The sequence below is a fragment of the Ostrinia furnacalis genome, unplaced genomic scaffold (assembly GCF_004193835.3).
Source record: "Ostrinia furnacalis isolate ACB-3 unplaced genomic scaffold, ASM419383v2 OfSCF5438, whole genome shotgun sequence".
NCBI lineage: Eukaryota > Metazoa > Arthropoda > Insecta > Lepidoptera > Crambidae > Ostrinia > Ostrinia furnacalis.
Window position 1 is genome coordinate 399,687 of NW_021135677.1, and position 26,304 is coordinate 425,990.

General features: G+C 35.9%; 1 protein-coding gene across 1 annotated transcript in view; it reads left to right on the forward strand.

Moving 5' to 3' along the window:
* The first annotated feature begins 1,187 nt into the window (after positions 1 to 1,187).
* LOC114361166 (GTP-binding protein Rhes) overlaps positions 1,188 to 26,304 on the forward strand; it is a 45,280-nt gene continuing 20,163 nt past the window's right edge. The window contains exons 1-2 of the mRNA XM_028316134.1: positions 1,188 to 1,531; positions 15,451 to 15,644. Coding sequence (XP_028171935.1) covers positions 1,188 to 1,531; positions 15,451 to 15,644 — 538 coding nt within the window. The remainder of the gene's footprint in view (positions 1,532 to 15,450; positions 15,645 to 26,304) is intronic.

Sequence of the window (26,304 nt, forward strand, 5' to 3'; positions counted from 1 at the left end):
GTTATTACGATTTCAAATCGCAGTACTTACAATGTTACTTGGTCTATCTGTAGGAACTGTTCCTATAGGTATAAGTATAAAGCGGCAGTTCGGACATCTACCAACCAATTCTAATTAAGTATATTTCCCTTGAAGATTAAAATATTGCCTAAAGCATCCACCGTTTCGAATTAAACTCCGAAACAGTACGAAGAACTCCGCAAATACTAAAATGTGGTTATAAAACAACTCTGCGGGACTAAAAGTAATTCCCAACAAGTACCAACCCTACTTTGCATTAAGGAAACGAGTCCCATTTCAAAGTAAACGATCATTTATTCCCGAGACAGTAGAAATGCTTTATAAAAGCGAGATTTTCGACTTTGTGACAACGAAATATGACAATATCACATAAAATGACGTTCTATTGTGACGTGGGTCTCATAATGCTATTGACTTGTATGCAAATTGGGGAAGATATGACCCTCTATATAAATTCCATCTTCGAGGGTCGATTTTGAGGGAAATTTGTGACGGGGAAGTAATGATGGTAGATAGTAAAATCTCAGATATCTTTTTACCCTTCGTCATTGAAGAGCCTGAAATATTTGAGATAAATGGTCCACGGTATAGTGTTTCTGGTAAAGGAAAACGTTTTGACGTTGAAGAAGAATTTTCATTAAGTTTGTTGAACTTTCTGAAGGGTTCGTTTCACCGGGCCACTTCCTATTTAAGTACCGAAGCCTCAGCATCCTTTATTTTTAGATAGAAACATTTTTAACTTGAAACAGGCCCTTATAGTTATTTTTAGGATAGCGTTTTGTCTAGGAAATTTTCTTCCTGCATTATTATGCTAGTCGCTGTAGAATGACACTGTGGCGTGCTAATGAGAATGGCTAGTGACCGCGAGTGGCAATTGTTTTGAAGTAGCTCTAAGAATGTTTCTTCTGCAATTAGGACTTAATTGTTAAGTGCTTGTTAACCATTTTGCCAGCAAGTAAGAAACATTTCGTTTGATCCAAAACTTTACACAATAAAATGTCTTTAAATAAAGATCAAAAACAGTTCTTAATTACTGATAAATAAAATCGTTTCTCAGCAGTTAACTACAGCATAAAAATGACGTGAACAATAAAAATAAGTGAAGTGTTAAAAAGAGTTAAAATCCGAAAAACTCAAACAATGAAAGTGCATCTTCCAAAGTAACAATGATGAATGGTACAGGCGAGCGAGGCGCGCTGTCACTTACGTCATCGCCAGTCAAGGCTTCCAGCTCTCCAGTTAGGGCGTCCCCTAGCCCAGTGAGGGCGCCATCTTCGCCTCTAAAGTCGTCCTTATCGACTGGGAAGAGGTCACCACGTAGATGCCAGTTCGCGGCGCCAGCTGAGGATGCGAGAGACAAATGTGGGGCGTCCTGGTTATGTCGACGAGGGGCGGGGCTTGGAGAGGACTCAGATCCTGAGAGGTCTCCAGGCCCTAGCGCCCCGGTGCCACAGGCTTGTGAAGAGTCCGCTCCGCCCCCGAAGAACTGCTTCAGACTTGTCATGCTGGGGTAAGTGCTCGTCTCCTTCAAACATTTTATATCTTTGTCCAGGTTTCACAATTATGAGCTAAGCCAAATTATGGTAAATACATGGAAAGTTCAACCACATTTTTAGTAATTTTGGACATTGAGTGCTATATTTTGAATCTTTTTTATTCTTCTTATATTTTTTTTTATTATTAAGTCCGTTGCTTGTTCTGAAGCCAAGCTGTCAATCCTGGCTGTACCTACCTATGTATACGTACAAGTTGCAGTGGCGGAAGGATGAGAAGTGGTAGTTATAACAAATTACAGTTCTTTGCTAAAGAAATATTCTGTCGATATCACAATAGATCTAACTTGTGCCCGCTAGTTTGCACGAAAATGTTGTTCAAACATTTTTGAAAGAAAGAAAGAAAGAAAAAACATTTATTTGGTACCAAAAATTTTACCATTACCATTTTTTTTTATATAGGTATTCACTAGCAGTGCCCGCGACTTCGTCCGCGTGGAATAATGACTTTGGGTAGGCACTTTTAATAATTTAGTCTAATTATTTTACAAATAAAATAGCTTTTGCCCGCGACTTTGTCCGCGTAGAAGTCGAAAACGATACCTAATTGCTAACTGAATGACTGAAACATTAGCAACTAATGTTGCACTCAAAATAATGTAATAACTTCAGTTGTTTCAATAATCCGAACGTTTCATTATCCGATCGCATTTCCAAAAGCCAATCCTATTGGCGCTAAGTGCGCAAATGCAAACATATCCGGCTCAGACCGCAGCATCACGGCCATAAATCAACATCGGCGACAATCCGCTCCGAACACAATGGCACATTCTGCCGGTGGTTTGGCACGATTAGATTAATTATAAACGAATAGGTAGATGAACTAGCATACAGCTCGTAGAGACGATGGCCGTTGGGGCAGGAAAGTTCTCGATTGGCGACCACGGGCTGGAAGACGTAGCGTGGGCAGGCCTCCTACCAGGTGGACCGACGATCTGGTAAAGGTCGCGGGAAGAGCCTGGATGCGGGCAGCGCAGGACCGTTCATTGTGGAAAACCTTGGGGGAGGCCTTTGTCCAGCAGTGGACGTCATTTGGCTGAAACGAAGGTAGATGAACTAGACAAACATATTCATTGAAATAACATTTCCAGGCGTTAAAAGTTGCATCTCAACATTACATTATGAATAACTTGAAGAGATCTAACTACCTAAGCATTCTGTGGCCTAAGTTGTAAATCGAATTCAGTCTAATGTCTAAGGCCGCTTTCACATTAGGGCGTGATAAGGCATCCGCACTTACACACATCACACACATAGTATGAAACTATCGGTAGCGCGTCTGTTGCGCGTTTGTCGAGCTGCTAAGCAGGCGCGCAGTCGCCTGGCAAGCGAAAAGTCGCGACTTCAGCTCCCAACTTAGGCTGGTCGATTTTTTCAAGCTGATAATATTAATTAATGTTTAAAATGTAAACGTTTTGCACTACCTTGAAGAATAGAGCAGTAAAGAATTGAAACTATACCGCCGACATGCGTGTTAGTGACTTGACTTTTTGACGGTCGCTGAAACTCGTGAGCGATCTTTTTCACTGTGGGTCTAATGATCCACGGTGAAAACGATCTGCGTGAGTGATTGCAGATTTGCAGAGTACTGCAATCACTAAATAAACATTACTTTCAATGTGTTATTTTGTACCTACTTTAAGGCTGAGTTGCACCACCAAACTTTGACCGTAACTATGTATAACGATAACCGGTGATTTTTCTATGGAATTTGACAGATTTTTGACCTTTGTTACAGTCAAAGTAAGATGATGCAATCCAGCCTAAGTTTTTCGTTCTATAGTTTTAAATATAAATTCTTTCGGCCGTTTTAGCCAAATATCATCTACTGCTGGACAAAGACTTTCCTCAAGGTTTCCACGACTGGTTCTGCGCTGTCCGCATCCAGGTTAACAATATTACCTGGAATAAAAAGACTAGTGTTAGTTTTCACCGTCAATCCCTAATTTTTAAGTGACCCCTATGGTGACACAATTTTGTTTTCATAAGGGTCACTTAAAAATTAGGGATTGATGGTAAAAACGGGCGGAAATCAATAATTTACTGGCAGGTTTATAGCTGACGAAGATATCAGCCAGATTTGTCGTAATTAACGTAATGTAATTACAAGCTTTCCTACAGTTAATTGCTATCGTTGCAGGTCTCTAATTTGGCTCAATCTAAACGAAGCTATTATTATTAAAGCTAATATTGTTCCAGTTCGTCTGCTCGTGATTACATGACATTACAGTATACAGGGTGGGCAGGTGGGAGCGTTCTCACGGAGTGTGGATAATTTCCACAATCGATACGAGATCGTCTAATAGATCGTATCTGAAATTGTGATACTGAAAATGGTTTTTAATTTTGTAAAACATTAATCTAAAATAAAATAACTTTTAATGGATTTGGAACTGTAGTAGAGTAAGTAGGTAAACCAGATATTAATATCAGCATTTTGTTATGCCGTATAAAAAGATTGAAAGAAAGAAAAATATTTGGCCCAAAATATAAAATTATTACAGTTATACAGCTTGCACATGTTATGGACCAAAGTGGCATTCGCTCAGCATTGTATCCTGCTTTGAGGTTTTTGCTGAAAGTAACGTAGTCACCAACTAAAAATTGTTAATTCATTCTTAATTACCTAATTGTTCATACATTTTATACAAGAAACTTATGCCTGTATTCACAAACGATGCTTGCTCAAGTGACGCAGCAAATCGAACGCACAGCGTTATGTAGAGTTCTGTGATTGTTTCGTGTGTGACACTGCGTTCACGCGCACTGTGAGACCTCATAGTAATGTTTGTGAATACGGGCGTATAGACGTTTTTTAGGAGTCGTTCACATTTGCAATAGGCCAGTGGGAACGAGTGCTGTCACATCTGACCTTTTGTGGGTCGACTGATGTATAGCTCTGACAGATCTAGCGGTACCATTCCATTTGCAGTGTGTAGGCGCTGTGAAAATTCAAATTGATTCACTGTGGATAGCTTGATCGACGGGTCCCTGGAGTTAGATAGATTAACTGTCGCGATCAATACTGCTTGTAACGTATGGGACAATAGGTCTGACTGAAAAAGGAGGTGCGTATTCGTATTCTTCAACTGATGAACTATTTTACAAGTTAGTGTTTATAAGTTCTTTTAACAATCCCACTTTTCGTGTCAATCTACTGTCTTGAAACGCTCGAGTTAAGTTGCCCTATTTTCAGCATCTTGGATGTGAACATAATTATACAGTGTGAGTCACGTTAAAGTGTACATATGAAAATATGTGAAACTAGACCTATTTTTATCGACAAAAAAGAGGTCAAATTTTTTTTGAGATTTTTTTTTAATTTTTTATAGAATTTTATTTCTTCCAATTACTTCTCGTAAAGAAAACGTAATAACTTTTAAACTAAGAGGTATATCCTGATAAAATAAAAACAGTAATAATGCTAAATAACAGGCGATACTAAAAACATACATAAAATACCCAGAAAATGCCAACAAATAATAAAAAATGATACTTTTTGAAAAAAATCTGCTTAAAAATTCGTATTTTTTTGGTTATTTGATAAATTTCTCAAAAAAATGCCCGTATAATAGTTGGTTTTTATTACTTTGTATTATTCTCTATCGTATTATCTTTGTAAAACCAAAAATTACATGTCTCTTATCCCTATCACAACATTTGCTATGATCGTTTGAAATAAGCCTCTCCGGGCGCGCCATTCAACGCTTCGTTAACAACGAAACTGAAAATGGCTCTAGATTTGTAATTTTGATAAAGACAAGTTAGATCTATACTCTATACTAATATTATAAGCTGGAGTTGTGGAACATGACGCTNAAAAAATTATGTAATTGAATCATTCACTGTGTTTAAACGATCAAATAGTATTCAAACATTTAGATAATAACGTTAAAAACCATTTAAAAATCCTATGAGAACTTTTTCGACTTCTACACGGACGAAGTCGCGGGCAAAAGCTATTTGTAAAATCATCATCATCATTTCAGCCATAGGACGTCCACTGCTGAACATAGGCCTTTGTAAATTATTTAGACTAAATTATTAAAAGTGCCAAAGTCATTAGTCCACGCGGACGAAGTCGCGGGCACAGCTAGTTTCAAATAAAAATCAAAGATTTCGAAGTAAAATAAGCATTTTAGTTAAAATTAAAATTGTCTCTACCTGTAGCGGATAATAATGTTGTGGCAGGCCTTTGTTCAAACGATCATAGCAAATGTTGTGATAGGGATAGAGACATGCGATTTTTGGTTTTACGAAGGTAATACGATAGAGAATAATACAAAGTAATAAAAACCACCGGTTATGGGGGCATTTTTTGGAGAAATTTATCAAATAACCAAAAAAACACGAATTTAAAAGCAGATTTTTTTCAAAAAGTATCATTTATTATTATTTGTTGACCTTTTTTGTGTATTTTGTGTATTTTTTTAGTATCGCCTGTTAATAAGCATTATTACTGTTTTTATTTTATCAGGATATACCGCTTGGTTTAAAAGTTATTACGTTTTCTCTACAATAAGAAATAGAAGAAAAAAAATTCTATAAAAAATTAAAAAAAAATCTCAAAATTTTTTTTACCTATTTTTTGTCGATAAAAATAGGTCTAGTTTCATCTATTTTCATATGTACACTTTAACGTGACTCACACTGTAGTTACAGAACGTAGCTCGATTCCATTTCAAACCTAAGAAGACTAATGCCCGTTTTCACCATCAATTCATAATTTTTAAGTGACCCCTATGACAACAAAATTCCTGTTATGTGTTACCATAGGGGTCACTTAAAAATTAGGGATTGATGGTGGAAACGGGCATAAGACTCATTTGAATTTCAATTTTTAAAATTAACGGGTTTAATCTTTTAACCGCGAAGTTACCTATCGAGTTTGATACGGGACCTAAAGTTTTCTGCAGCATACATCTAGGCTGTCGTGTATGATATCAGGATACAATTAATCCTGTTGTTCATACTAGTCCAGCAGATCGTAACTAAATTAAAATCTGCAAATGGCAGTGATAAATTTATGATTTTAACTTGAAGTACTCGTTATTACTTCAGCCAATGTACAAAGATGCATTTGAAAAAAACCGCAAACTATCCTTTTGTTTGCTTCATGCTTGATAGATCATTATTTATACTTTAGAACGCGAGTGCAACTAAGAAAATAAAAACATAGGAAGAAGGCAAAATCGATGTGTCTCCAGTGTATGATAGATTAATGTTTGTGATCTCATTTTGTTGCTACTACACGAAGTGGATCGACGACCTTTTAAGGATAGCAGGAAGGCGCTGGATGCAGGCCACTACCAACCAACCGACGTGGAAATCATTAGGGGAGGCCTATGTTCAATGATAATGATTAGTTGCTATTTGATTTTAAAAAGTGAGGAAAATCCTGAATTTCCATTACAGAAACTTGGTACCCTACTTTTTATTAAACCTTTCAGTGTGGCTTTCATTTTAATTTGGAGCCTAATTTGCTGTGACCCTTCCTGTTAACGTTTAATTTAATTAGATCCAAGAATTTTAATACCGCCAAGTATTTGAACACTCCGAATTTTTTGTGGTGAAAAATTGGTCTAATGGACCTCTGAACTTTTCACTCCGGGGTGAATCTACTTACAAATAGGGTCCATTTATACATTACGATGTTATTTTTGTATTTACAGTCTATTATACTGATTTATGACTTGCTCGGGAATTATTAGGTCTTGTAGGGAGAAAAAAAAAACAAATCAAAAAAATTTTATTCAATTTAGACCACTGGTGGTATTTATGAACGTTATATTTTGACGTTATAAATAAAAAAAAAGGTAGCCCTTATAGGGCACTTTACAAGTCTCCTTATCTTTTGGGCCCATGAGACATTTATACTTAATGCCTGAATACAACATTAATAAACGCTAATGAATAAACATTAATAAATTATGTAGATTAAAGCACAATATCTTTCACAAATAATGGAGTACCTTTTTACCCTAAACTTAAGAAAATTTTGTAATGCAAATGACGTCAGAATCTTAGGTTAGCTTATAAAGTCAGAGAAATAAAAGGGATAGGTGGCTATTTCTCTGATCACAGCCTTTAGATTAGGTACATGCATGCGCTTTGTTTCTGAATGGGAAAGAGAACCTTTTACTGATTGCTGGCTCATTGCAGCATCCCTTTGTTTTCCCGTTTGGTGTTTTCATGCGTTACATTTGCCTGCATAGAGCACGGCGGCTGAAGAGACTTGTTCCTTTGGAAACAGAAAAACAGAGCTATTTAACTACTTTATTTTAACTATAATTTAGGACTAGATTTAGTAGTTTTCTACATTTACCTGTAGTTAATAGAAGTTTAGCAAAGAACTTACAAATTGACTAAGTACCTAAATCAACTTTAAAATGAAACAGATTTTATATTAATGTCATGTACTTATATGATACATAATAAATAAGTTCTTTGACATGCGTAAAATTTGACCGTTAAAGTTGTCTTTCTAAGGCTGAGTTGCACCATCTTATTTTAACCGTAACAATAATAATAACCGTTAATGTCATGTACTTATATGATACATAATAAATAAGTTCTTTGACATGCGTAAAATTTGACCGTTAAAGTTGTCTTTCTAAGGCTGAGTTGCACCATCTTATTTTAACCGTAACAATAATAATAACCGGTGCTTTTTGTACGGAGTTTGACAGATTTTTAACGTTTGTTAAAGTTAAAGTAAGATGATGCAACCCAGTCTAAAAACTCATGTGAACCTGCATATATTGTGAAATCGTTGCGTGTAAATCGTCCTTTCAGAAACATCGCAATCCGTTTACATTGTAACCATCAATCAAATCGCTCGAAACGAGTTACGATCGAGATTCCGCTTCGAAAGAAATGATGCGATCTTACTTAGACGAATGCCTTTAAAATTCTCTCGTGATTGCAACTTAAAATACGATTGATTTATGCATGAATGGTACCTACCTACTCCTATAAAATATGGCATAGAGATGAAGGTTTTCCAGTTTATTGCAAGATCTTGGGCTCAATATCTAGTCTGGGTATATCATTAGATAGTGAACAATTAGTATGTCGTCACAACAATCATCCCTCTTACCATTCAAAGTCAAATAGCGGATTCGGCGTAAATTCCCACCCTACCTCTAGCATGAAAAACTTTCGTCTACGAAACGTTTGCGTATTCGACAAAATTCGATACTCAACCTTCGAATTAAACGATAACGAGACAATTTTGATTCTCAAAATAAGTTTCGTGCAACCATTTCTCATACTAAGTTCACTTTACGACACGTTCACAAGGGCGCTGTTGTCAACGTGTCGTAAAGTGAACTTTTGATGGGGATTGGAATACGCAAACGATTCGAACTCGAAAGTTTTTCGTGCCAGGCCAGACGGATTAAGGAGGCCTGATGTTCACATATTTGTCCCTTGGTCATTTTTTACGACATCCAGGAATTATTATGTAATAAATGAAATATCTACGACCATTATTTCTTCAGGAGAAAATGGTGTCGGATGACCGACACTAACGATCGCCTCCTTAGTAATTTAAAAATCAAAGTCTTTCACAACGTTATTCGATACCTACTACATAAGTAGGCATTCAGCTAATAATACAGCATCACGATATAGGAAAATATTACCGAAGCAAGTCTCGAATTTTGAAACATAAGTCTCCCAAAAAAATAAAACAAAAACAAAAATTACTTTAGCTTACAAATTGCTTAATTTTTCCAGTTTTCATAAAATGGGTTGCGTACCTGAAGAACTCTATAGTGTAAAATTATGCGTTTTCCCGAATTTTATAGGTACAAGCTATTTGCTTTCCAATCTGGTACAAGTTAATATAGAAATAATAAATAACATTATGTGATGTACAACGTAACGTAATGTATTGCTTTAATTTAATAGGAAATGCTTCATAGTAGAGTGAAATTAATTTATTGAAAATTATTAGTTGAAATCATATTATATCGTGCGGATCGTGCCCTACTTTTGTTCATTTAACGTATGGGCGTGTTCACATGTACAGTATGTGACTTAAGTATAAGTATCTGACAATAATGATTTATTCTTTGTCCATCAGTGGACGTCATAAATAAGGTATATTATTATGTACTTATATTTACTAGGACATTGTAGCGAAGTGTGCGAAAGAAATAGAAATGTACTTCAGGCTGTAACTCATACAATCCACACTACAATAGAAGATCAAATCGTAAAAACCCAGCCCAATTTGCAAAGTGCGTTTTAAAGTATCTACATAAAAGGGCTTTTTCTACACTTAAAATCAACCTATCCTTTAAACTAAGTAATAGTAGATTCGCTTCTGAGTAAAAGTAATAAAATGAATATGTTACCTTTCAAGTACCTACTATACGAAGGCAATTGTTTTAGTCTTACGCCCGTATTCACAAACGTTACTATGAAGCCTCACGGTGCGCGTGGACGTACAGGGTGACAAACGAACCAATAACAGAGCTCTAATCAGAAGCTGGAAAAGCTCTTAAAGCTACCAGCGCGCGTCCTACCACGCTCTATTCAACGCTGTGCGTCGCTATTTGCTGCTTCACTTAAGCAAGCATCGTTTGTGAATACGGGCGTTAAAGGGTCATTGTCTAGTCGCCCTTGTGAATGTTAACTTTTTCATTAGTAAGTACTATTTTCATTATTATCCAGTAGGTAGTTTAAATTCTGTAAAGAGTTCAATAGCTTAGAAAGGATAGAATTAAAAGTTGGAAAGCTAGAAATGTTTGAAAGTCGAATGAAATGTATTTTAATCTTATACTTAGGTACAAGTCTTTTGAATATTAATACTATTTAATACCTATAAATATTCAGTAACTTAGTACCTAAATACCTAATTGAGTTATGACTACTTCTATCACTTATTATACAAGGAGTAAGGATTCTTTCACTATCACAGAATACATTATTAGTTAGAAGGAAGTTCCCGCCAACGATAATATTCTTCTAATGAACCTTAATTCCGTGATGGTAAGGCCAGTCACTATTAAATTTCGAAGATTTATCAGAATAAACTGAATGAAAATGCTGTTTTTTTCAATTGACAGTTGAAGAAACAGCTTTTTATTACTACATACAGTTTTTTATACCCCGGTGATATTTTTTTTTGGCAGAATCAGGCAGGGCATTACTTACTCGTATTTGACCGCAATCTCACCTCTCTACTGGCACGTGTTCGAGCGCGTTAAGTGAGTTGCAGTCTAGGATGGTAGGTTCTTCTCTGAAGTGCCTATTTACTCTCGCCTTGAAAACGCCGGTTTATAGTGTTCGGCAAAGACATCCACAGGCAGCGAATTCCTGTATCATTGTGTAGGCACTTGTTCAAAACAAATAGGGTTTATTTCAATCAATATCAACATTGTGCAAAAGATTCAACAACGCTGTACTGGCGATAACGAGCCTGCAGGCTTTGGTTGCAGTAGATTAGCGATGCGTTTCGCTAATTGGATTCGCTCGTGTCAAAGCAGCGTTATCGAGTACTGCGACAACAATGGGATTTTGTATCTACCACAGGTAGAAAATATGTATTTTTGAAGGATTAAAGTACAGTAGCCTAGCATGAAATCTGTATTTTTGAGTCTAAAGCACATTGGCCCCAGCCGGTATGAAATAGATCTATTTACGAGCATAGCTGGGCACCGTTAATCAAATAGTTAACTTCGTTAATCGTTAAACCGTTAATAAAAAAATTAACTTCGTTAAACGTTAAAACGTTACATTACGCAAGATTTAACGCAAGTTAACGTTAATCGTTAATCCGTTAACACTTGATAATAAAAGGAAAAAAGTAGGTGTATGTATCGCAGTCGGATTGTATAATCCGCCGTTTTACATTACCACTAGGCATTTTACATTACAGCTCTGTTTTGTAATACGGCGGTTCAACGTTTAGGCGGATTGTCATTGCGATACGTTCTTCAATACGGCGGCCCACGTTTAGCCGCATCGTACTACTATTTAGATTGTAGGGTGACCATACTTACAAAATAAAACAATGTTTAATGTAAATAAATTTTAATACGAAAGATTTCTTCTCACGATATTCCTTAGTGATTAAGTAAGAATTATTATCTTCGTTACTGTAAGTAATACTAAATAATATATTTGGCTTCAGTAATTTTTTTGTATGTTTATAAATCACAAGGACAGCCATCTCAAAACAAATAAACTTTTTTTGAAAGTTAATAATATAATGAAAGATTTGGATTTAGTCATTTTTAAACATAATGAGTAATCACAAGGTACAAACATCTTAAAATAAAAGATATCTCAAAATCTTCACCGGCCACTGTCATAATATCATACTTTTTGCACCAATAATATTGAGTAGGATTCCGCCGAACACCAGAATCCATAGCCACTTTAGCGGTTTTGATGTGGGCTATAACCTCCAAAACTCGGTCCCTTGTCCACGGTTTTTTGACTGTTCCACATTGTGAAGAATAGAAATTCTTCAATTGCAAGTTAAAATTGTTCTTAAACTCACTGTCGACACACATATTTATAACGTTTTCTTTATTCGATTCAGAAATAATTCCGTAATTTAGCAACACATTTTCTGCATCCGACGCCATTGTTGTTGTTATGTCAGGCAGCGCCACGGTATTGAAAATGGGAACTAAAAACTGTCAAAGCGGCGGGTAATGACACGCTGTTTTACATTACGGCTAGCCGTATTGAAGAACGTTTGGCGCCGAATACATTCCGGCGGATTTTCATTCAGCCGTATTCAATCCGCCTAAACGTTGAACCGCCGTATTACAAAACAGAGCTGTAATGTAAAATGCCTAGTGGTAATGTAAAACGGCGGATTATACAATCCGACTGCGACATATGCAAGGTTGTATCTAAGCTTGTATCGCGCATGGAATTTATTCCTCTTTTATGTTTGCGCTACAAGCTTTCGAAATTATTTGAACATTTCGGAATAAAAGCTTGTTTTTAATTATTACTAGCGGCCGCCCGCGACTTCGTACGCGTGGATCCCATTTTACCCCCCTTCGTCTATCTTACGCGATTTAGATTTTTTCATACAAATGTTTTTTCCCGCTAACTGCCGTTCCTGTGGGAATTTTGCAATTTCTTGTTGTAACTAAGCTTTAAGTTTACTAAGGTACCTACATGCCAAATTTCAAGCGTCTACTAACTTAAGCGGTTTAGATTTTTCATACAAAAGGATTTTTCCGCTTATTCCTGTTCCCGTTGGAATTCCTAAGTATACTATAACCTGCCCAGGAGAGAATAATTTTACCAAGTTTCGTTAAAATCCGTCGATTAGTTTTTGTTTTTATAAGGAACATACAGATGGACAGACAGACAGACAAAAATTTTACTGATTGCATTTTTGGCATCAGTATCGATCACTAATCACCCCTGATAGTTATTTTGAAAATATATTTCATGTACAGAATTGACCTCTCTACAGATTTATTATAAGTAGGTACCTATATAGATAATTTTATTTTACACTTTTTAGTAGTATTTAAATCTCAGAGCCTTGGTTCAATTACAATACAATTTAGCACCAAAGTGCTCGAAAAGACAAATCCAGCAAACCCAAACTCGATAAGTTACCACCGTTTCGTTTAGGAATTCCTATGGCCACCTCCTGACTCCATCATCAGGACCCTGGACATCATCTAGTACTAAAGTGCTCGAAAAGACAAATCCAACGAACCCAAATTCGATACGATGCCGCCGTTTTATTTAGGAGTTCCTATGGCCACCTCATGACTCAATCATCAGACAAGCTCAATGGTACCATAACATTGCATTGTCATCGTACTTACATAAGTATACCAAATTTCAGCTCAATCGGTTGAGAAAAACTGGTCTTAAATTCAGTTGCAAGAGTTGTCCCACACATACTAACAAGTGTCGTTAGTGATCTGGTTATAAAAACTGTTGTTTTGGGTTCTGGAAGTTCTGGAAGCCCGAACGTACTTGTCAGAACGCGTTTTTCTAGCGTTTTTCAGCGTGCCTGCTGTCTTTTTGGTAAATAGTAGGTACTGGATTAACGATTAACGGACTTAGGATAATTTAACGGAAGTTAACGAGTCCGTTAACATTTCTTAAAGTTAACTTAAAAGTTAATCCGTTAATAGAAATGTTAACTTCGTTAATTAACGATTAACGGATTAACGAGTTAATGCCCAGTTTACGAGTAAAAACCCGAATAACTCTTTCTGTCTGTTTCAACTATAAAGTCTAAACCACTGAACCAATTTCGATGAAATTTGGCAAAAAGATAGATTGGACCTTGGAAAAGGACACAGGCAAAGTCGCGTGAACGAGCCAGTAAAATATAATGTCCTTGTTTGTATTCAAGTGCGAAGCAGGAATGTCTCATACATCATCTTGAATACGACATTCTTCAGATATTGACTTGTAAAGCTTCTACTTTTGCATTCTAGAAAGATCTGACCTCCAACTCGGAAAACTCTAGTGACCAAAGTCATTTCAAATCGATTTTGCTCCAACCTCACATAGTAATGCGTTCTAAAGTTCCGTGCATTATGTTCAAGCGAAGTTTGGATGACTTCACGTTTTTAAACTAAATTTGAATCTTCTCAAGCAAACTTGTTTCTGAAGACATGGTGTAGAAAAGCAATGCTGCTGCAAAGCTTATGATATTTTGTATTTTACTTCTTATAATAGCTGTATGTACAGACAAATATACGTACTTAGTGCATATAAAAGCAGATTATTGTCGTAGTGGAGAGGTGCGGGTGGGGTAACGTATGACGTAAAATAGCTGTCAGTGATAGTCACGGTTAATCTGAAGCACAACATGAAGTTTTGTCAATGTTTGACAAAATTAAAACACATCCTCCAGTACCGCTACACTATCACAGGAATTTGGGTTCCTTGGGTTGAAGCAACATTAACCCAATAGTGTCGATTGTCTGACTGGTGAAATCGAGATCCGAGGAACGCGGGATCGAACCCTGCCGCCGCCGGACTATTGTGGTAAATCCACATGTAACACGAGCATAATATTTTGCTTACCACCAGGGGTTATGTGCCCCACTTAGTTATGTACTTTGTCTGTAGTAGTCATATGATTGACACACTTAGTAGCTAAAGTTGTAGTATTGTGTACACGAGCATATTTATCTTGCCACGAGGGGTAAATAAAAGCCACTTAGTTAAACTCTGTCTGTAGTAGTCATATGACACACTTTAGCTCTGTTTGTCCCGTTCAGACCCTAAGCAAACATTATTAGAAGTCTGTACAGCGCCGTACCCTGTTATTGTGTGGAAGAATCCTTACGAAGAGTTCGGGATTTGTTTAATCTAAAGGAGTAGGGACAAACTTATAAACTTGTACTAACGCGTTAGGTGTTAGGGCTTCGCTTTATATTCGTGTTTGTATTAAGTACTTAGTTTTCAAGCTACATGTTTCCAGAATTGAAGCTTAGTTGTTAATTATTTGTCAGAATTTTTGGAGTTTGTCACGAGGCATTTCAATTCGCTGCAGTTTTGGTTTGATAGAAGTATGATATGTTTATTGCAAGCAATAATTTACGTAAGGTACCTACCTACCTACGAGTACCTGTGTCTTTTTCTTTATTTTACTCCAAACCACTAATATTCATTGAACATCATCATTTCAGCCATAGCATGTCTACTGCTTGACAATAGTATTTTAATGAGTATTGACTGAACATGGACTGAACATAGGCCTCCCTCAATGATTTTATATTAGCCGGTTGGAAAAGACCTGCATCCAGCAGCTTCCTTCAATATTTATGAGATCTTCTGGACAGATGTGACAGCAGATGTTATAAAGGTACCTGGTATCTTACTGATATCTGATTAATATTCAGTTTTCTTTCTTTCCCAGGTCAGCCCGTGTGGGGAAGACTTCCCTCGTGTCCAGGTTCCTGGGCAACAAGTTTGAGGACAGCTACACGCCGACCATCGAGGACTTCCATCGGAAGCTGTACCGCATCAGAGGGGAGGTGTACCAACTGGATCTGCTAGACACATCTGGGAACCACCCCTTTCCTGCGATGAGGCGACTGTCTTTTCTTACAGGTGAGATTCTTAAGATAGACGATGATGGCTGAGATGATGATGATGATGATCATCATCATCATCATCTCAGCCATAGGACGTCCACTGCTGAACATAGGCCTCCCCCAATGCTTTCTATGTTGCCTGGTTGGTAGCGGTCTGGTAGATAGACATTATTTATGTAAATTCAAGAATCTTCTATCGTCTTTTTCTTAAAGTCAAACGCAAACGGCAGTAGCGCTGCAACTGCGCTTCTAGAAATTGTATGAAAACTACAACACGATCGAATTAACTGCGTACCTCGCTGGAATGCGATTCTCCGTCCCACTCCACCTTCCCGCGTTCGCCCGTCCGTACCAGAGCATCGATGTGACGTCACGTCTGCCAGGTGCGTAGTTAACTCAACCAGTTTGTAGTAGTGACGCGGCAAGCACGCCACTGTGGCGCCACTGCAGCGCCTCCCACCTCTCTAACTTGAAGGCGGCCTTATTTTCTTCGCCGATTTCACACAAAGGGATGATTTAAGAAGGTGCTTATGACAGGCTTTTATTACAAGTCAATTTTTCTTGGTATGAAGATTTTGTGTTGGTAAATACTTATACTTTTCTCAGGAATTCTATTTTTAGATAAGTATCGGTTTGTATTTTGAATATTGCGAAATATTTTCTGACAAAGGTAGAAAAAACATGATGTTTTCTAGGAAATATTACGCGTGTCGTGTATATTTTGTAGTAAAATCTCAATGTTAACCCATTAACATCTCGCATGTCTGTTTAAATGAGAATAAAATTGTGCGCCTCTCCAGCAGATGTGGTACATTCTGCCTTATTTAATGGCAATAGAGCTCGTAATCGAATGACGGCGATGGCTTGCATCCCATCGAAGAGAGAGCGATTGCGGGTATGTAAATAATCTCATTTTCTACCAATTCCGAGTGCGTTTTATGTGAGCCGCGAGTAACAAGGTTTTACTGATGTATTACTTATCCAAATACCATGTTTAGGGCGATCCAATATTATAATTTACCTCGTTATAATAAGGTGTTAAAAATCTACTAGTATGTGTACCTGCAATAAGTAAGATTCTTGGAATGCTGGTCGAGTTTCAGTGGAATCTGAAACAGCTTTACCACCCTGTTACAAAATGTCAAGTTCTTTCAATTTCTTTGCATAAATTCGTCACTTACTTAAATTACTTAAGAAATACATTTTGCTAAAATGAGAGTGATCTTAATTTGTAGTTGAGATTAAATACTACTTCAACTTTGAACCCCAAAATTACATCAACCGATATAAATTGAATTACCAACATTGGTCATGTAAACAGAGAGAAAACTCACAATCGCAACGGTGTTTACAAATAAATATTAAACTTTCAGCGACCTCGGGCTATTGGCGGATTAAATAACAGTTGCAAAATAACCGTTAAGGTTTAGGTCACACAGAAGTGTGGTGCTGTAACAAATCTTGATAATACTTTAATACAGTTTAGAGTAGCGTAAATTAATAGTAGTGTATTAACTATTGTAGCAATAAGCACGTATTTGGCCAAAATTACATCTTATGTTCAATTTATATAGAAAGTTGTTTGAAAAGTAAATTACCTTTATATTCTTTCTTACCTTAAAGATACCCAGAACATTAAAATAATATGGCATTGGATTAGATAGGCCAGACAGTGAGTTCCAGTCTTTAGTTTTTGAAATGTACAAGGGCTAGCAAAATGATTTTTTGCATTGAGCTAAGATTTTGATTCAATAAAATGTCTAATCGATTTTTTTGTAAAGCAAACTGGACCTGTTGGTCAAAAAGTGAATGCTTTCAGACACGCGTCTGAACTGAGTCATCTTTAACTACATAAACATAAAGAGTTCTTCTGATAAAACCCTTTCAGCAATGTCTGTATTAAAACATCAAAATGTATGGCGATTTTGAGAGCTTTTATTGAAGCTCGCGTAGTTTGCTTAAAACACGATAAGCTTTTCAAAGTTCCCACAAATAAAAGTACTGGCTGAAAACCTGAAAGCTGAATGGTTCTCGTACAAAAGTAATTAAAAATCCCGACATTCGGCTGCTATGTAACGCCTGTGTCAACTGCAGGCGGCTCTGATAATGGCGCGGTTTCCATTCTTCCTGCTCTGTCGACATTCTTTTTGAATTGAAAAATCTGAAATACAGTAGCGGCACGAGGGAATGTACCTACGCCCTCTTAATTTTCTCCTTTTCCTAGTAGAGGGAATAGAATACAAACATGATAACAAAAGATGAGGTATTTATTCGGCACATTTAGGGTCGCTTTACCAGTTCCTGAAAAAGTTCAAAATATCTGACATACCGTCCTTTAACAAATACTTAAAGGATGCCAATTACCGGGGTTCTACAGTCAGACATTTCTATTCGACGACGGACTTGTGAAAAGTTGTCGATAAGTTATCAAGGTAGGCTGTCATTATTAAATGTGAAACTTAGCTATGAGTAAGCATTGAAGATTCTTTTCCTGCTATAGTTTCAACATTAGCAGGAAGTCCATTTATTTTATTTTATCTAATTTAAAACGTGAGCGCCGCTGTATCATCCAGCAGAAAAACTTTAATCCAAGGGTCGTTAGCAGGAACACCTAAAGTGCACTTCTTTTTACTACCATTAGAGATTTTACGATCGAACTTTATTAACTTTTGTTGATCTACTCTAGTGCATTGTACATTTTTAAAAGGTACAAAGGTACCTTTCGATAAAAATTCTAATATCAAAAGACTACTTAAATAATAAATAAATAAATAAATAAATATCCTTGGACATTTTACACTGCGCTTAATATCCTAAATAAGGCCCATACTTATAACATTTTTTCTTTAGGTGACATTTTATTTATTTTTGTAGGTTACCCTTTGTTGTTTAGGCTGAGTTGCACCACCTAACTTTAACGATAACCGGTGCTTTTTGTATGGAGTTTGACAGATTTTTGACGTTTGTCAAAGTTAAATTAAAATGGTGCAACACAGCCTTAGACTTCGTTAATATAACAGCGCTATTCGCAAACTAGTTCCCAAGAATGTAGTTATAACCAAACAAGGTTAGTTTGGTACAATCGACTCTCTACTTACAGGCACCCAAATCCCGTACTGTTGGGAAACAATGTTGTTTGCAACTGTCAAAGTTGCGAGTCGACAAGCTCGCAACAAATCAGCAACTAATTCGCAAAGCGAGAAACTAATAAAAGTTGACCGACATTTTTAATTAACGTGCATGCAGTAGTTCTGTATTTGATAGAGGATTTAGGCGAATGAGGTTAGAATATTGAGGTTTTAATAAACGACAATTTAAAACTTGATTCAAACTCAATCACAGACTTGGATCTTTTCTTAAGTAAAGATTGAAACTCGAATACGTCACGTATAGGTACAGAATGAGTCTCAAATAAGTTTAGAAGTGACATTTACATTTTTTGATAATATCTTACTAATATCAGGCCTGTACATCTCCGCGAGTTTACATCGAAAACAAAACACGCACGATTGCCCCCTACAAGAGTACTATTCGACAAGGCCTCACATACGAGCGAACATTGACTCACGCACGCGTATTCTTGTGTATGATGGAAAAAAATAAAGAAAATGATGTACTAAATACTGTGCAGTATTTAACTGCCTAAATAATAATAAAAACACAGAATGTACTTTTTTAAGTTGCCTCAAGACACTGAGAGGTAAATAAGTAGTTAATATTATTCATGATAATTCATGCTAAATCATGTATTTTCTCCGCCATTTTCTGCAGATTGGCACCTCACGTCACATCATTTTACCGAAGTCAGCCCTATAGCTTCGGCGCAGTACCGATCACTGACGTTTGTCAACAAAACTTCTGACAAACTTGCTTGACTCTTGAGACAAGCTAAATTACACCATATTGTTAATGACATTAAGCATACATTTTTTAAATACCTTCGCGATGTAAAATTTCTGTACGTAGTACTTATTATTATTCTGTGCTATTATTATAAACGTGAAAGTTTGTATGGATATCTGGATGTCAACATGTTTGTTACTCTTTTACTCAAAAACTACTGAACGGATGTTGATGAAACTTTGTAGTATTATTGTTTATAACCCAGAATAACATATAGGCAATAATAGGCATATATGACGATCTGTGATAAAATAAATTTGACGCGGGTGAAGTCGCAGGCAACAGCTATTGTTTTTATACACTCCTAGTTTTCATAAGTTTAGACATTACCTACTCCACTCCGTAACGCCAGAGTAACGCTCATATAAGTACAGTCCATTCCGTAATAAGTAATCATGAAATCATGATTATTAAAATCGGTATTTTAAGCCATCATTTATTTATTTATTTGCGTCATTATGGCAATCTCAAATGACGCAATCGGATTATCAGCTTAATGTGCTTTAAACTCGTAGTTACGTTCACGATTGCTTTCCTTTGCTTTAAAAAAATATAATGATTTTCCTCAAGATTTTTTATAATGTTTTCCTCAATTTATTCTTTGAAATATATTGCAATGAAATTACTTTCTCGTTACGAGTATTTTCTGTCTAATCAAATTAAAACACAAAGAGCTGTTTTAGAAGAAGATAATTTCTCATTAAGTATCTACTTAATCCCACCAAAAACATTCTGTAAAAAAACTAGCCAAGTCTCGATGGAGCTGCTTGTTTATCTCTAAAAAGTAATGAAATCTAGACAAAGTCGTGCCAAGTCTATGGTTCCTTACTGCGATTTCTTTATTATTATAGTTAATGTTGTGTGACTTGGCCGTTGAAGGGTGACAAAACCAGGTGCTCCATGACACCATTGCACCAATCTGTCGCCAGAACCGCTACCCATTGACGATGGAAAATTGCCACTTGGAAAACGTTGGTTCAACAATAACCAGTCAATTGTGGGTTCAGTAAAGCTGCGTATTTATAATGTATGATTATTTTAATAAAGATTGTTCAACGGCCAAGTCACACAACATTAACTATAATAATAAAGAAATCGCAGTAAGGAACCATAGACTTGGCACGACTTTGTCTAGATTTCATTACTTTTTAGAGATAAACAAGCAGCTCCATCGAGACTTGGCTAGTTTTTTTACAGAATGTTTTTGGTGGGATTAAGTAGATACTTAATGAGAAATTATCTTCTTCTAAAACAGCTCTTTGTGTTTTAATTTGATTAGACAGAAAATACTCGTAACGAGAAAGTAATTTCATTGCAATATATTTCAAAGAATAAATTGAGGAAAACATTATAAAAAATCTTGAGGAAAATCATTATATTTTTTTAAAGCAAAGGAAAGCAATCGTGAACGTAACTACGAGTTTAAAGCACATTAAGCTGATAATCCGATTGCGTCATTTGAGATTGCCATAATGACGCAAATAAATAAATAAATGATGGCTTAAAATACCGATTTTAATAATCATGATTTCATGATTACTTATTACGGAATGGACTGTACTTATATGAGCGTTACTCTGGCGTTACGGAGTGGAGTAGGTAATGTCTAAACTTATGAAAACTAGGAGTGTATAAAAACAATAGCTGTTGCCTGCGACTTCACCCGCGTCAAATTTATTTTATCACAGATCGTCATATATGCCTATTATTGCCTATATGTTATTCTGGGTTATAAACAATAATACTACAAAGTTTCATCAACATCCGTTCAGTAGTTTTTGAGTAAAAGAGTAACAAACATGTTGACATCCAGATATCCATACAAACTTTCACGTTTATAATAATAGCACAGAATAATAATAAGTACTACGTACAGAAATTTTACATCGCGAAGGTATTTAAAAAATGTATGCTTAATGTCATTAACAATATGGTGTAATTTAGCTTGTCTCAAGAGTCAAGCAAGTTTGTCAGAAGTTTTGTTGACAAACGTCAGTGATCGGTACTGCGCCGAAGCTATAGGGCTGACTTCGGTAAAATGATGTGACGTGAGGTGCCAATCTGCAGAAAATGGCGGAGAAAATACATGATTTAGCATGAATTATCATGAATAATATTAACTACTTATTTACCTCTCAGTGTCTTGAGGCAACTTAAAAAAGTACATTCTGTGTTTTTATNATCAGCGAGTTATTCAATATCAAACTCATCGCAGTATCATAATAAGATTAGCGTTAAGTGACGTAATATCGTAACTTCAAAGAAGAAAGTGTACAACCTTCTAGGTTTTAATTACGTATTTTTGGGCAAGGTTCCTCGTTCAAGGTTCCTTCCTAGATTAAAGCACTGCTAATGTCTTTCCAGAACACTTTTTGTACCTATTTGTGGTTATTTTATTACTTAGGTGAAGAAATTATTTTGATCTCTGTCATGGAAACATAGGCCAAGGGCCATAATACTCATCCTTGTTCTGCAATTTGCAAAATAATTACACGTAAGCCATCTAGCGTGGGACGTCCACCCACAAGGTGGACCGATGAACTGATAAAGGTAACGGAAGGCGCTGGATGCAGGCCGCTACCAACCGTGCGATGTGGAAGTCATTGCGGGGGCCCCTATGTTCAGCAGTGGACGTCCTATGGCTGAAATGATGATGATGAAGCCATCTAATAAATAACGTTTTTATTCGGATTAAAAACACACTGTTTAGGCCTTACAAATAAGCTCAAAGTTCCACAGCGTGTTGTGGAGAGGGCTATGCTCGGTTCTTCGATCGAATCAGGCATGAGGAGATTTATCTAAACATCTTGTGATATCTGGACATACTTACGTGGGTACTTATGAGCGTGTATGTAATAGCGCTGGTAAAAAAGAGACCTTATTTTTGTGAAGGAGTGTACATATTACACTATACTATAGTGATCATTTCTACTAAATTCGGATGTCGTTCTCGAACTCGGATTAGATAGGTAGTACTTACTTAGTAAAAAAAGAGAAACCTTTTTATACCAAACCTCTTAACCCCTCGCATTCTAAGCGGCATATTCCGATCGTAATAGCTGTAAATCTTAACGGTTATTTCCAGACGGACTTTGAGAATGTAAAGTATTCAGGGAGTTTATCGAGAAAGTGTTGCGACAGACTGAGCTGAATTCGTTATTGCCGTTTAAGTCGCTGTGCTTTTAATAAAAATGATATTTCATGTCTTTCAGAACGTTTTTTCATTTCTTTAAATTCAGGCCGTATTTTATTTAAGTGGATTCTTGGGAAGTGCTCAATGTTTTCTTGTTTAAAAAAGATAATCAAATATTATTACAATGAATGTTGGTTTCATTCGTCGTCGTTTTCAAATTTCCTGTAGCGTTGGCCATTGATTTTGGTTAGAAGATTGAATTTAAGATCTGGATGTAACGGGTCCGCGTAGTAAAAATTAAGCATTGTCTGGAACAAATAGGTCACATAAACTTTTGCATAACACTATAGGCGTAAACTATAAATGTAGAGACAAAGAAAACAACACACTCATATAAGAATACACAAGACAAAATTTAGAGTAAATGTTCGAAGTACCTGCTCATCATAATATGTTGTATCTATGTATTTATTCATGTTATTTACGTAATTATTTTTTCTAAATTCATATTAATTTTATACCGCCTACTTTATTCTCAGTTATGCCCTAAGGTTGACTGGAGGAAAATGCCGAAAGGCATTAAGTCCGCCTTATTTACACCGTTCTATGTGCATGTAAGTTTGAAATAAATAAATAAAATAAATGGCAGTCAGGTAATAGCGACAATAAGTAGTTTTCTATATCTTACACGCAGATCATAATCACCCTTTTCGTACACAATTTCCGTGTGTTCCATATAAAGTGCATACAACGATACCGCGATCTGTTCGCACCCGACTGGCTCACTAATTAGATGACAGTCCACTGCTCTTTACGCTCCAAGTGTCTTCATGCCAGAGAGTTCAGGAAATGATCCACAACCCACACCTATTGTTGCGGGTTTTTGAAATTGGAACATTTTGTTATTGAAATTCGAATATTTAGTGAAAAGTCGATGTGTTTTTGTTAATTTCACAATTTAATAGTAAGATGTGACGGGACTAGATAACTGCGAAACTAACTTGGAGTATTCGTTTTGATTTTATTGATTGATGCTGACAGTAGTGATTGAGTATCTTGTGCTGCTTCTTGTCAGCACTGGCCCATTTATTGACCCAAAGCAGTGGTAGGATTATTACTGGGGCGTGTAAAATAAAATGAGTTTTATGATTTTTTTTGAGGCCACAATCAATATATCTATGGGTTTTACTGTGCAAGTAGTTGATTTGTGACTAAGTTTACTGCGCTGTTTCAGCACGGGCCTAACATTCTCCCGTAGCAGTCGCAGGGTTAAAATATACAGCGTCGTATACAGTGTGAGTCACGTTAAAGTGTACATATGAAAATAGATGAAACTAGACCTATTTTTATCGACAAAAAAGAGGTCAAAAAATTTTTGAGATTTTTTTTTAAATTTTTTATAGAATTTTTTTTCTTCCAATTACTTATTGTAAAGAAAACAATAACTTTTAAACTAAGCGGTATATCTTGATAAAATAAAAACAGTAATAATGCTAAATAACAGACAATACTAAAAAAATACATAAAATACACAAGAAAGGCCAACAAATAATAAAAAAATTATACTTTTTGAAAAAAATCCGCTTAAAAATTCGTGTTTTTTTGGTTATTTGATAAATTTCACCAAAAAATGCCCCTATAACCGGTAGTTTTTATTACTTTGTATTATTCTCTATCGTATTACCTTTGTAAAACGAAAAATCGCATGTCTCTATCCCTATCACAACGTTTGCAATGATCGTTTGAACTAAGCCTCTCCGGGCGCGCCATTCAACGCTTCGTTAACAACAAAACTGAAAATGGCTCTAGATTTGTAATTTTGATAAAGACAAGTTAGATTTCAAATAAAAACAAAAGATTTCGAAGTAAAATAAGCATTTTAGTTAAAATTAAAATTGTCTCTACCTGTAGCGGAGAATAATGTTGTGGCAGGCCTTTGTTCAAACGATCATAGCAAATGTTGTGATAGGGATAGAGATATGCGATTTTTGGTTTTACAAAGATAATACGATAGAAAATAATACAAAGTAATAAAAAGCACCTGTTATAGGGGCATTTTTTGGAGAAATTTATAAAATAACCAAAAAAACACGAATTTTTAAGCAGATTTTTTTCAAAAAGTATCATTTTTAATTATTTGTTGGCATTTTTTGTGTATTTTATGTATTTTTTTAGTATCGCCTGTTATTTAGCATTATTACTGTTTTTATTTTATCAGGATATACCGCTTAGTTTAAAAGTTATTACGTTTTCTTTACAATAAGTAATTTGAAGAAAAAAAATTCTATAAAAAATTAAAAAAAATCTCAAAAATTTTTTGACCTCTTTTTTGTCGATAAAAATAGGTCTAGTTTCATCTATTTTCATATGTACACTTTAACGTGACTCACACTGTATATGCGCTTTTCATAAGCTGGCAAAAACATATAGGCAACTTAAGAAGACTGATCAGTTTAAATATACTACACACCCTACTCACACATCAAATCCTATGTAATCGTGAGTCCTTGGCTCGTCGCGCGACTTTTTAAAGGAAATCGGATCACGCGCGTGGCGGTATGGGAAATCCAGCTTCTACGTGTTTTGTATTCAGGACAGCTTTGGGAATATTACGCGGAATGGCATTCAAATATACTCCCATCTCGCGAGCAAAATACCAGTTTTATGAATCTAGTGACAATGAGTAATCATATTTTTTTTCTGCTCTGATACGCAAAGGATACGAGGCATAAGCTATCATCATGTAAAATAGATTTATTTATGAAATGTTTGAAAACTGTTACAACAATGTTTGATGTTTTTAAAACCTTAGACTTATTACTAGTCGAAAGAAACAGCAAAATAAGGCAAACACTTACGTTTCTAATAGCTGCATCTCATTAGTGAATTTTTTAAACAAAGACGTAGGTCCATAACAATAAATAATGACCATTAAGTATTTCTATTTGTAAATGGACCAATTCAACAACACAACTGCCACATTAGCATTACTAGATCGAGTATTAGGCACATGCATGATACCGCGCAGGTTATTTTCCTATCCACTGAATTCCTTTTTATCGCAGTTTTCAGGAAAAGTATCGCCTTTCAGGGCTCGTTTCACCACTTGTAAGTCCCTGATATGTAAGGAATTTATCTGGCAGATAAATTGCACGTTTCATTTTTAGAGTTCTTAATATTAGAGTTTAGACTATCAGGCAGAGTAATTGGTATTCAGCTAACTTTTTTGTTTGGTTATTTTACCATTTTTTTCTCAATTGCTACACATATACTCTTCTTAGACTTTTTCTCCCTCTTTTACCTTAAACTCAGAATTATTTTCAATAATCTGCTGCGAATGTCAAAGAAAGAATCAAATGTCAACCCGTACAGGGAGCTGAAGGTGCTGGCAGATTCCAGAAATAAGTGGAAATTGCAACGGTCTTAAATCATGAACGATTGAATGAATGAGCGTTACTTAATTATGTGAAATAATTATATGACACTTAATCCGGCACCGGTGTAACCGACCCTTAAAATACAAATATGATGCGATTAATCAAGAAGATTTTTAGACACTTTTTAGGTTTAGGTCCATCCTCAGTGGGTAAAAAGTCTGAGATTTATCTTAATGATAAATTATTATAGGTACTTTTTAGTT